The 13307-nt window shown below is 37.5% G+C and overlaps 1 protein-coding gene across 2 annotated transcripts in view; it reads left to right on the forward strand.

Annotated features, from left to right (window-relative positions):
• LOC101735873 (uncharacterized) overlaps positions 1–10756 on the forward strand; it is a 140082-nt gene extending 129326 nt beyond the window's left edge. For both annotated transcript variants that reach the window (XM_004926515.5, XM_038014439.2), the window contains 2 exons: positions 1723–1982; positions 8514–10756. In XM_004926515.5, coding sequence (XP_004926572.1) covers positions 1723–1982; positions 8514–8756 — 503 coding nt within the window. In that variant the 3' untranslated portion in view covers positions 8757–10756. The remainder of the gene's footprint in view (positions 1–1722; positions 1983–8513) is intronic.
• The last annotated feature ends 2551 nt before the right edge of the window (positions 10757–13307 follow it).

Here is a 13307-nt window from a genome sequence, read left to right on the forward strand (position 1 = left end):
CGCATACAAGATGTACTTTAAACACAGTAAATGATCACAGTTTTACAACTCATACACTTCAGTAACGCCTTTGATGTCGAACGACACCGCGGCCCGTGTACGTACTTAGTCTATCATTCGCAAATGCGCAAGGGATGTTTAAATATAAAAATAAAATAACTGTAATTATTATGCAATCACTCTTAAATTTTGTTCAACAAAATTTACAAGTAACTATGTACTTTTAATATATTTTTATCATATTACGTTGTTTTGTGTTGTCGTTTATGTGTTGTACCGCAAGATATTTATGTGACACTTTAGATGTTTCCAGATTTCTATTATGAAATTACATTTTCAAAATCAATTCAATATTCACATTCGAAAGAACAATCTTATCATAAAAGCTTGAGGGAAACGTGAGAGCATAGCTGTGTTTTAAATTTATCTTTACTCAATATGTTAAATAATTTCACTTAAATATTGTTTCCAACAAATGTGATTTGTGCCTAAAATGATAGTCTAGTCTATAGTTAGGTAATCAACAAAAGCAATTAGAGTAATTGTAGCCCGCTAAAAAGATCACGTAGAGTACTGTATGTATGTAAGTAAAAATACTTGTTATTGTATCGTTAAATAATAAAGAATCTTTCTGATAAACATTTGTGTCTATGTACGCAACGCTTCAACATAGAACTCCAAATATACAAGAAACGATCCTTCTCAGGAATATCAAAATTAGTTGAATAAGATTCTGTGGTTGAACAGCTTACCACGCCAGTACGTGTAGCATTGATTTATTTTGTGTAAAATCTCTTTATCGTGATAAAACATTATCAAAATCGTCAGCACGTCAGCTTCCCAACATGATTGGAGTATTTGACACAAAAAAAAAAATCCGAAATACTCGCTCGATCTTATTACAACTTGGTTCTCTGCAAATCCCACCGGTTTGCTGTATTTTGCCGAAAATAATTTCTAGATTGTCTCTTATTCGGCCTACATAAGCTCTTTCTTTAAATCATCACACATCTGGATAATAGCATTAAATTCGAAATGGATGAATACGATGTACATACACGATCACGTCTGCCCTCAGCGTTTGAGTGCGCAAAGTAAGCGAGTTTGGCGCCGCGATTCGCGACGCCCGCGAATCCCCAATTTTACTCTACGCAAGTACTTCCGCTTCCTAACTTTCTTCTTACCATGGTTTTAATACTCAATGAGGCTTAAACTTAAAAAAAAATGATATTGGCACTTTTCTGTACTTACTGCTCTGAGAAATAGCACTGTTGACAGTGTTTACTTAAAACCATATTCAACCAGCAAAATCTCTTACAAAAAAAGTCAAATGTCTTTTTTTTTATATTCCCAAATATTGCGAAAATCTAGTGTACAATGATGAAAGTTTTTAAATACATTTGGAATTACAAAACTAAATATGATCTTCTGAGAGTGAGAGTATGAGAATCGTCTTTTTTGACCATTATATGCATAATCACATTTTGACTTGGAATAAAAATTTCATCACTAAAAAAACATTAATATGCACAGGTACCCACTATATTATTTATACGACACTGTTATCGATTAAACAGGCATCGTTATCGATTAAAAAACTTGAACACAATAAAATTGACTCTCAAAATTGCATAATGCTCAGGTTCTACCTATGTCACCCATGTCAACTTACATATTATAGTCTTTTTTATAATTAAGTAACCAATTGACATTTTCAAACAGCGTTACCAGACCAGGGACCTACGATAACTGGATCAAAAATCCGGTATCAAATCGGCGACCGGGTGCAGGTGAACTGCACGTCAGGCCGGTCCAGGCCCGCCACCAGGCTGGCTTGGTACATCAACGGAGAGCCGGCGCCTACCGCCGCCTTACTGACTCCAACCCACCAAGTTCATAGCGACGGATTGGAGACGACCAGTTTGGGGCTCGATTTCAAAGTGAAATCAAAGCATTTTAGGAAAGGAGACTTAAAATTAAAAGTATGTATTTTTATTACTATCCCATTAGATAAATAGACCAAAAGTTTTGCTCATTGCCCATGCTCGCGTCGTCCCGTCTACAGCGTTAAAAATACTGTTTTATTTGACAAAGTTTTAGCTTGTCCTTTATGCCAGGGCCCGGAAACTGCGATACTTTAAGACAAATATGTTTTCTGTATGAAAACTAGCGACATCTTGTAGCGGATGCTAAACTTGTATGTTGTTAAGGCATTTAACTATTGTATAACTAAACACAAAAAATAATGCAAGTCTTTATTTTTATAGGCGAATTGATTAAACTTTATCAATTTGTGGTTTCTGAAAATTTACAAAATCCTTCATTAGAAATCAAATATAGGATAAGTAATATGCTACTACCATCTACAGGAGCAATGAGAGACTAATCGAAATGAAGCCATCTAGTGGCTGACGCCCGTAAACATTTTTGTTGAATTCTTGAGTTGCTTATCTATAAATAGTTTATGTGTATTATCTATGCTTTATGTATCTACCTAGATAGTGTGACTTAACATAATTTACGCCAAATTTGAGACATTCGATTAACTTGAAAACTTACATATACATACCAAAAACCAGACCGATACAATCATCTAATTTGATTACTTTAATTTTTTTTTTTTTTTTTTTTTTTTTTTATTGCTTAGATGTGTGGACGAGCTCACAGCCCACCTGGTGTTAAGTGGTTACTGGAGCCCATAGACATCTACAACGTAAATGCGCCACACACCTTGAGATATAGTTCTAAGGTCTCAGTATTAGTCACAACGGCTGCCCCACCCTTCAAACCGAAACGCATTACTGCTTCACGGCAGAAATAGGCGGGGCGGTGGTACCTACCCGTGCGGACTCACAAGAGGTCCTACCACCAGTAATTACGCAAATTATAATTTTGCGGGTTTGATTTTTATTGCACGATGTTATTCCTTCACCGTGGAAGTCAATCGTGAACATTTGTTGAGTACGTATTTCATTAGAAAAATTGATACCCGCCTGCGAGATTCGAACACCAGTGCATCGCTCGATACGAATGCACCGGACGTCTTATCCTTTAGGCCACGACTTGATTTTAATTGCAATAAAGTTTTAATTTTATTTGTGTGTTATGATAAGTTTAATTTTTTTACGAAATTGTTATAATCACATCACGGGTAGTAAAAATAAACGAAAAAGAACAAACATATAATATATAGCGTAAATTTAAAATTTTCAAATCGTGTCAATTTTTCAAATAAGATATCAGAGATAAACATTACCTACGGAAAAACTAATAGAATATTCATGTTCTCAATCGGAAAACACTAAGCCTCTTAAAGTTGATCGTAAATAGTTATCGCTTCAGGGATTTGATTTTTCACGAAAACGCAATCTGAAGCAAAAGTGGCTGATGCACCCGGGAGGACTTACCCGCTAAATATCGCGCATCGCCCGGATATACTCGACATAGCGTTATTAAAAAACGTAACTCTGCGCTTACACTCGATCGAAGTAGTTTCAGAGTTAGATTCAGACCACCGTCCCGTCGTTATGAAGCTCGGTCGCGCTCCCGATTCCGTTCCCGTCACGAGGACTGTGGTGGATTGGCACACGCTGGGCATCAGCCTGGCTGAATCTGATCCACCATCGCTCCCGTTTAACCCGGACTCTACCCCGTCTCCTCAGGATACCGCTGAAGCCATAGACATCTTAACGTCACACATCACCTCGACATTAGATAGGTCATCGAAACAAGTTGTAGCGGAGGACTTCCTTCACCGCTTCAAATTGTCCGACGATATTAGGGAACTCCTTAGAGCTAAGAACGCCTCGATACGCGCCTACGACAGGTATCCTACCGCGGAAAATCGTATTCGAATGCGTGCCCTACAACGCGACGTAAAGTCTCGCATCGCCGAAGTCCGAGATGCCAGATGGTCTGATTTCTTAGAAGGACTCGCGCCCTCCCAAAGGTCTTACTACCGCTTAGCTCGTACTCTCAAATCGGATACGGTAGTAACTATGCCCCCCCTCGTAGGCCCCTCAGGCCGACTCGCGGCGTTCGATGATGATGAAAAAGCAGAGCTGCTGGCCGATACATTGCAAACCCAGTGCACGCCCAGCACTCAATCCGTGGACCCTGTTCATGTAGAATTAGTAGACAGTGAGGTAGAACGCAGAGCGTCCTTGCCACCCTCGGATGCGTTACCACCCGTCACCCCGATGGAAGTTAAAGACTTGATCAAAGACCTACGTCCTCGCAAGGCTCCCGGTTCCGACGGTATATCCAACCGCGTTATTAAACTTCTACCCGTCCAACTCATCGTGATGTTGGCATCTATTTTCAATGCCGCTATGGCGAACTGTATCTTTCCCGCGGTGTGGAAAGAAGCGGACGTTATCGGCATACATAAACCCGGTAAACCAAAAAATTATCCGACGAGCTACCGCCCGATTAGCCTCCTCATGTCTCTAGGCAAACTGTATGAGCGTCTGCTCTACAAACGCCTCAGAGACTTCGTCTCATCCAAGGGCATTCTCATCGATGAACAATTCGGATTCCGTACAAATCACTCATGCGTTCAACAGGTGCACCGCCTCACGGAGCACATTCTTGTGGGGCTTAATCGACCAAAACCGTTATACACGGGAGCTCTCTTCTTCGACGTCGCAAAAGCGTTCGACAAAGTCTGGCACAATGGTTTGATTTTCAAACTATTCAACATGGGCGTGCCGGATAGTCTCGTGCTCATCATACGGGACTTCTTGTCAAACCGCTCTTTTCGATATCGAGTCGAGGGAACCCGCTCCTCCCCACGACCTCTCACAGCTGGAGTCCCGCAAGGCTCTGTCCTCTCACCCCTCCTATTTAGCTTATTCGTCAACGACATTCCCCGGTCTCCGCCGACCCATTTAGCTTTATTCGCCGACGACACGACTGTTTACTATTCTAGTAGAAATAAGTCCCTAATCGCGAAGAAGCTTCAGAGCGCAGCCCTAGCCCTAGGACAGTGGTTCCGAAAATGGCGCATAGACATCAACCCAGCGAAAAGTACTGCGGTGCTATTTCAGAGGGGAAGCTCCACACGGATTTCCTCCCGTATTAGGAGGAGGAATCTCACACCCCCGATTACTCTCTTTAGTCAATCCATACCCTGGGCCAGGAAGGTCAAGTACCTGGGCGTTACCCTGGATGCATCGATGACATTCCGCCCGCATATAAAATCAGTCCGTGACCGTGCCGCGTTTATTCTCGGTAGACTCTACCCCATGATCTGTAAGCGGAGTAAAATGTCCCTTCGGAACAAGGTGACACTTTACAAAACTTGCATAAGGCCCGTCATGACTTACGCGAGTGTGGTGTTCGCTCACGCGGCCCGCACACACATAGACACCCTTCAGTCTCTACAATCCCGCTTTTGCAGGTTAGCCGTCGGAGCTCCGTGGTTCTTGAGGAACGTTGACCTACACGACGACCTGGGCCTCGAATCAATTCGGAAATACATGAAGTCAGCGTCGGAACGATACTTCGATAAGGCTATGCGTCATGATAATCGCCTTATCGTTGCCGCCGCTGACTACTCCCCGAATCCTGATCATGCAGGAGCCAGTCACCGTCGACGCCCTAGACACGTCCTTACGGATCCATCAGATCCAATAACCTTTGCATTAGATGCCTTCAGCTCTAATACTAGGGGCAGGCTTAGGGACCCCGGTAACCGTACTCGTCGAACTCGACAAAGAGGTCGACGTGCAACCTAACCCATGCATCAGCCCGCTGAGTTTCTCGCCGGATCTTCTCAGCGGGTCGCGATTCCGATCCGGTAGTAGATTCATTCGCGAAACAATTGCTCTTGAGTTGTTAGGTCTCCTTCGGAGGCGCTCGGGCAGTTGTTAGCAAATCCCGCCCCTCTTGGCTGAGCCTTTGCTCGCCCACCTGTCCTGGTGAAACTGGAAAGGCCTTCGGGCCACCAGTAAACTTTCAATCATAAAAAAAAAAAAAAAAAACCCGGGAGGACTCGTCACACGAGGTCGTTAACCCCGTGCGTCAGCTGAGTTTTGATTACGTTTTGTGTACACAATGGGCAGTTCAAAAATGGGCAGTGTAAAAGATGCATGACTTATAGTAAAAGCACTACAATAATTCCACAAATAAATAAATAAATTTAAATAAATATTTACTAACAATCACGCCACGTTAACAGGTCCCGTGGTAAGTTCGTAAAGAACTTGTGTTACAGGTACCAGATAACGGAAATAAATGTAATATTTTTATTATACATACACATATATTTATGAGACATCCATAACCCTGGAAAATACATTTATATTTATCATACAAATATCTTCCCTTGGCGGGATTCAAACCCGCGACCCCCTTGTGTAGTGACCATGTCACTTACCACTACACCAGACGGCCGTCGAATAGAAGCGTACAGCCATTTAATAATAAAAAGAAAACTTTACAAAAAAATATGTGCTAAATCTGGAATGTTGCTGTTGCAGCGTGAACAATAATTAGAAAAGAATTCGAAAAATCGTATATCCAAAAACAACTGATTTAAGTTGTTTTTCCAGATCTAAACGTAATCTATATAGATGCCAAATATAAACTAACAAATTTACTTTGAATTAGTTTCTGTACTCCTTTGAATAAATTTAGTAAACAGCTTTCGAAATTCGGTAGGACTATATCATTGAAATATCACTGTCTCTAAAATTTAATCGAAACATCTAAAATACAATCATGAGTAAAATTGTTGACGTTAACATCAGAAGAAAATAATAGACAAAGAAATAAGTTTCCAGGAAAATCTGAATTTGCTAACAATGAAGCAGTTGTTAGAGACAAGTTTGACATAATTACTGATGAAGAAGCTGAGGCAAAGCCGTCTAGTAAGAAGTTTGCAGACGAAAATGATCTAATATTAATAGTTTATGGACATGAATATCGATTTTTTCTGAATGATATTGCTTAATACAAGCATCCGGCCCACCTGATAGTGAGTGGTTACCGTTGCCCATGGACGTCAGCAACTCCAAGCCGCTGTCTACCGAGGTGCCATGAAAATCTTTTAAATTTATCTTGTTTGTAAAATACTGATAGTTTTTCGATTAGTTTGATCTTCCACCTCATTATCACTAATTGAGAGAAAAAAATTAATGTTTAAAATATTTTCACATCCAATAAACATGTTTGTGTGTTTTGCAAATGATTATGATTTCACTGATATACTTAAACAATAATTTGAATTGGTTAGGTAGTATTTCAATTCACGGTGAGATAATTCTGTAAAACATTTTGGATCAATATCAAAAGTACATAGTGTAGAATCTGAAATATTATACAATCTTGCCGACTAAAATAGCCTAAAATAACCTTTGACCCAATTTTTTAACTAACTTAATAAAAAGTAAAGAGCTTATAAAAGAAGGCGGCTGAAGTTTCATTGCTATTCAATGTAATATGATTAACTAATGTCAACGATGAAATGATAAGCTAAACTACTATTTAGGTATAACACCTCGCTTGATTCCTTTCATCATCATCATCATCATCGTCCACGGACGTCTGCTGCTGGATATAAGCCTCTCTCCAGATTGGCCAAAATAATCGGCCTTGGGCAGCCCGTATCTAGTGGATTTCCGTGACCTTTTGAAGATGTCGATATACTTTTCGACTCCAGTGGAAATCTGTTCTTCGAGAAATGTGACCTGCCTATTCAACCTCGCAATTCTTCGGGCTATTTCAGTTTCCTTGGTTCTGTGAATCTCTTCATTCCTTATTCAATCCCGCAGGGAAACTCCGAGCTCTCCATTCCACTCTTAGACCTCTCCATTGCTCTTTAAGTGATTTTGAGCTTTCTGGTAAGGTCCACTGTGAGCAACCACTTCACACTGCCGTCTGACATTAATGGCAACATACACTGGTCAAAGTATTGAGAACTGAATTTGATCATTTCCTTTATAAAAAAATAACTTAAAATATTTAATATTATTCCCAAGTTTTCAGACAACGGATTTACGAAATGGCTTGTACAGTAGTTTCAAAACTATTTTATAATTGAACTGAAGTTCGGTATAGTTATTACTTGTGCCGTTGTTACACAAATGGCCAATATGACACTAGCATTATTCCGCTTGTTCAGTTTGGGAATAAATTGAATTAGTATTCAACAGTCTTAATCATTTTTTGATATGTCAATAATATTTTTAGTATATACCGCTAACATGTATAAGATCAATTTTGAAAATACTTAGCTTTGATTGAAGAAAGATTTTTTGTTTGTTGATTCGTCCTTTTGTCTCGATCGATTCACGTGACGAAGGTCCGATATAACTAAATTAATGTGTAATTAATTCCGAAAAATGTTAATGCCGAAATAGACATTTCATATTCTATTGCGACGTGAAAGATTGGTATAATTGGAATATAACGCAAAGCACAATCACAATTTTATCTGTTTAAAGATCAGTACACGAATTCGCAATTCAGAATACGTTTTTTAATTGAACTAAAATTGTTCTCTATTGCAGTGTCTAGCAACAATAGCAACGGTATACTGGAGAAGCAATGAAGAGAGTGTTCAGGGAGAGAAACTGAAAGGTTATTCTAGGTCTCGGGAGCTGACCGAGGGTGCTTCCCGAGCTGATCGCGTCCAAGCAGCAGGAAAATTAGGGGGCTCTGCCCCCGCGCTTCAGCTAACCCACTGTTTACTAATATTCAGTGCTACATTACTACAAACGCTACCAACACGATTACACGTGGACTTTGTTTAAATACGCTTCAAAATTAATATGGAGAAATCACTGAACGTACACTATACTTTAAACAATAAAACAGACCGACTTCAAAATGTAGTTCTGTTTTTTTAACTGTTTCATATGTATTCAAAATAAAAATTTCGTTAATACTATCATCCTCTTTATTTGATTCAAACATTATTATAATTTATAAACAATTTTCCGCTAGACCGATTAGTTCTGCATCGAATCAATTAAACATTTTCACACTCATTTAACGCTTTGCTGATTCATACAATGGAATGTCGATCCTGGTGACCAAAATTTCGGCTAAAAGCTTCCCTTCATTATGAAAGAAACTGCTTATAAATGATAGAGCAATAACGTTTTAAAAATCGCGAACATAGTTAGTATTCGGTATTTTCCATTTTAATGCTATATTTTTTTCTATGTCAGCTAAAAGCTTCCATACCAGTTTCTCACTTAGTGTCTAAAAATTAAAACAAAGGATTCCTTGCATTTTGAAGTCGGTTATTTCATGTTTTTTTTTTATTGTGATGAATGTGCCATTGGAGTTGCCACCTCAAGTAAGTTCCAAAGATTTATTAGCTTACCAAAGTGCGTAATGGTGTTTTTATTTATATAATTTATGTGCCTTTTCAGTATTTATATCAAAATTTCTTAGATCCGTGGGACTTCAAGAGGCTTTATGTGATGTTGTTCAAATTGAAATTCTGTCTTATACCTACTATGAGTATATTCATCATAAAGTTCGGTGGTGATATTCAATATATTTTTTGTTAGAAAATGTACATTTGTACTCAAATGCACAAATGTACTCACGCGATATCCTAATATATTAACATAATTGGATCGAGCACATATCGTATTCTCATTGTATTTCCTACTATACTTAAGCCTGGTTCTCATGGTGATAACTAATAGAAACTGACCATATCGAAAAATATATGTATAGAGTTGGATCGCTTACTTAATGAGCAATTATTATTGAAACTTATCAAATAGCCAATGATACTAAGAGAATGAGAACGCGATCCCTTCGATTAATTTTTATAATTTCATTTACCAACACCAAAATATTATAAATAGCGCTTAGAATCAGGAACTAATTGTGGTTTTTGTACTCAGCAAAAAATACTATGTATTCACTGTTATTGTATCATAATTTAAAAAATAACAAATCATCTGAAATATTTTAAACGAATTGTTTAATATTCTTCTAAATGAATTAAACAGGTGAACTATTGAAAACATTTTAAAGTAAAAAGTAAAACATTTCAATCACTTCCACCAGTAATGACGAACTCCTAAAATATTTATTTATTAGTAATTTTTTACTGGCAACATTCTACATAATACAGCGCTCAATTATCAAATTTCTTATTTTGCATACCGATTTGCTTATTTTATTTAACAATCATGCCCTATTTAACAATCATAGTATAATTCAAAATAGCGTAAATGACACGCATATCATGAGGCAAAAACACCTTAGTAATACAAAGAGCGTGACGTAGCAGACGCCTGGCGTGACGTGGCGTGATGCGGGCGTGTGGGAAGCAAGGTGGCGTCGTGTCTATACGTTTCTTTGTATGAGTCCCGTCTTTGCATTTAATTTTCAAATTTCACCTCCTCTACGAAAAACTTTAAAGGTGTCTGTCCGTAAAACAGCCTACATCATTAGAATATTCATTAATTACCTCCTTTTTTATTGGAAACTCTGTTTATTTCAGCAAATATATTAGATAAATACATAAGAGTAACACTGCATTTTTAGTTTATTAAGCCTATATGATAGGTATTGATACTGTACAGTTAAAAATATTTACCTAAAATTACTACATAAATTAGGTACCTAAAGTTGTTATATACTTGTTTTGCATATAAAATCGAAAATATTATTTTGAAATATTGTTGGCTTACTGTGTATGTATGATATTCTTAAATGAATTCGGGGAAAGTGTTAAAATTATGATAATTTTACGAATTGTGTGGAAAATAAAATATGAAATATTTGTGTTGTTCGTTTATATATTTTCCTAGTTTACGAAGGCTAGTCACGAACGCAGTTTCAGAACGATAAATCGTCACTAATTCTTAAAATAAAAAAGAATGTGTGGTGTCGTGGGACACCTGACAGGAACGAAGTTCAATATAAAAAATAAAAAAAAGAATTACGAGAAAAAAATCGGTGAAATATCGCTGTGCGGAAAACAAGGCCTTATTCCACGGACTTTTTCTTACGGTTTTTACTATCACATTTTTTTCAGTTCAGTCGCGCAGCAAAATCCCTATCTCCTCCAAGCCTGCCGTAAGAAACTTCGTTCTAATAAAAAACCAGGACCTATTTTTAATCTAATAATCAACTTGGGCACCGTACTGTCGATCTATTGGCTAAATTAGACAAATAGTGCCGAAGAAATGATCGCTTATAAACATTTTTCTGAAATAGCAATGCTTCTATTATGAAGCATTCTACTATTGTGAAGCATTGCTATTTCAGAATACTATTGTATTAATTATGGGCTGCTTAAAATACAACTATCAATGAGTTTAACTGTGCGATCCCTTTTGCAATTCAAATTCAAATTCAAATTCAAAATCATTTATTTCAACTTGGATGTCATCAAAAACACACTTGTTGAATGTCAAAATGTAAAAGAAAATGTTAACTCTACCACCGGTTCCAAAAAAGCCACAGTCCTGAGAAGAACCGGCGAAACAAACTCAGCGGGCTTTTTTATGTATTTTCTCAACTATTTTCTTCTTTTTTTTTTTTTTAAACAAGAAAACATATTTACAGTATACAAAAAGACAAGTCAAAAAAATACAATTCAAATAAATAATAATAATAATGAAAAATGAAAAGGCCAGGAGCGAACGCCTCATTCCCACGTAGTGCCATCTAGTAAAAAATCCTTAACTTTATAATATGCCTTGTTGCACAAACGTTCCTTGACAGTTTTCTTAAATCTATGAACAGGTAGTAGTTGAACGTTTTGTGGGATCTTGTTGAAAAGTTGTACACCCAGCCCCCTGAAAGAGTTGCTTATTTTCTTAATTCGAGCCGCCGGTAACGCAAGCCTATGTTTGTTCCTAGTGTTCACATTATGCAAATCGCAGACTCTGGGGAATTCTACAATGTTTTTACGCACGTACAATAAATTTTCAAAAATGTATTGGGACGCTAAAGTTAGAATTTTGATTTCCTTAAACTTGTCCCTCAAGGATTCCCTCGGGTGCATATTATAAATAGCACGAATAGCCCTCTTCTGCAGGATGAAAATCGTTTCGACATCGGCAGCATTGCCCCACAGCAAAATGCCATAGGACATAACACTATGAAAATAACTGAAATAAACTAGACGTGCCGTATCTTCATCAGTATACGTTCGTATTTTTTTTACCGCAAACGCTGCAGAACTAAGTCTATTCGCTAACTTGCATATGTGAGGACCCCACTGCAGCCTGGAATCAACTGTTATACCAAGAAAAACTGTCGAATCAACAAGCTCCAGTGTCTCTCCACTTACAATGATATTAGTGTCTACTTGTCTAACATTGGGTGTGGTAAATTTTATACATTTTGTTTTTTTGTTATTTAATAACATATTATTAACACTAAACCAATGTACCACGCGCGAGATAGCATCATTCACATCGTCATAATCTTCCAATTGTCGTTTAATTTTAAACAATAAGGATGTATCATCAGCGAATAATACGACCTCGTGACGGGTTTCAATAAACTTTGGTAAATCATTGATATACACAAGAAATAAGAAGGGACCCAATATGGAACCCTGAGGAACACCCATATTAAGTAAGACACCGGAAGATCTCTTTCCTTTAACGTCTACCTTTTGGATTCTTCCGGATAAATAAGATTTAATAAGTTCTAATGAAACGCCCCTAATACCATAATGGTGTAATTTCCTCAACAATGTATTATGCTCAACACAATCAAAAGCTTTAGATAAGTCGCAGAATACCCCAAGGGCATTATGCGATTCCTCCCAAGCCTGAAAAATATTTTTAATAAGATCTACACCTGCATCAATAGTCGAACGACCTCTAGTGAATCCATATTGTTTGTTATGAAGCAGGTTATTGGAATAGAAATGGTTCAAAAGCTGTTCCAAAATAATTTTTTCAAAAATTTTACTCAATGTAGGTAGTACTGAAATGGGTCTAAAGTTAGTGGGGTCAAAAGTACTACCAGATTTAAACAGAGGTATTACTTTACTATATTTCATTAGATCAGGAAACACACCATTATAAATACAGTCATTAAATATTGTAGCAAGGTAAGGTGCGATTATATCAATAATGGATTTTATAACCTTAATTGATATTCCCCATAAATCACCAGTTTTTTTAATATTAATGGTCTTGAAATTATCAATTATGTCCTTTATAGCAATATTTGTGAACTTAAAGTTAACACTGCATTCATCAACATGATCTTGCAGTAATGATTCGGCGACGGTAGGAGATGAAATTAAAGATTTTGTAGTAGAAGCTGGGATATCAGCAAAGTAGCGCTCAAAAGCACTGGCCACTTCT

This window comes from Bombyx mori, chromosome 12 (assembly GCF_030269925.1).
Source record: "Bombyx mori chromosome 12, ASM3026992v2".
Lineage (NCBI taxonomy): Eukaryota > Metazoa > Arthropoda > Insecta > Lepidoptera > Bombycidae > Bombyx > Bombyx mori.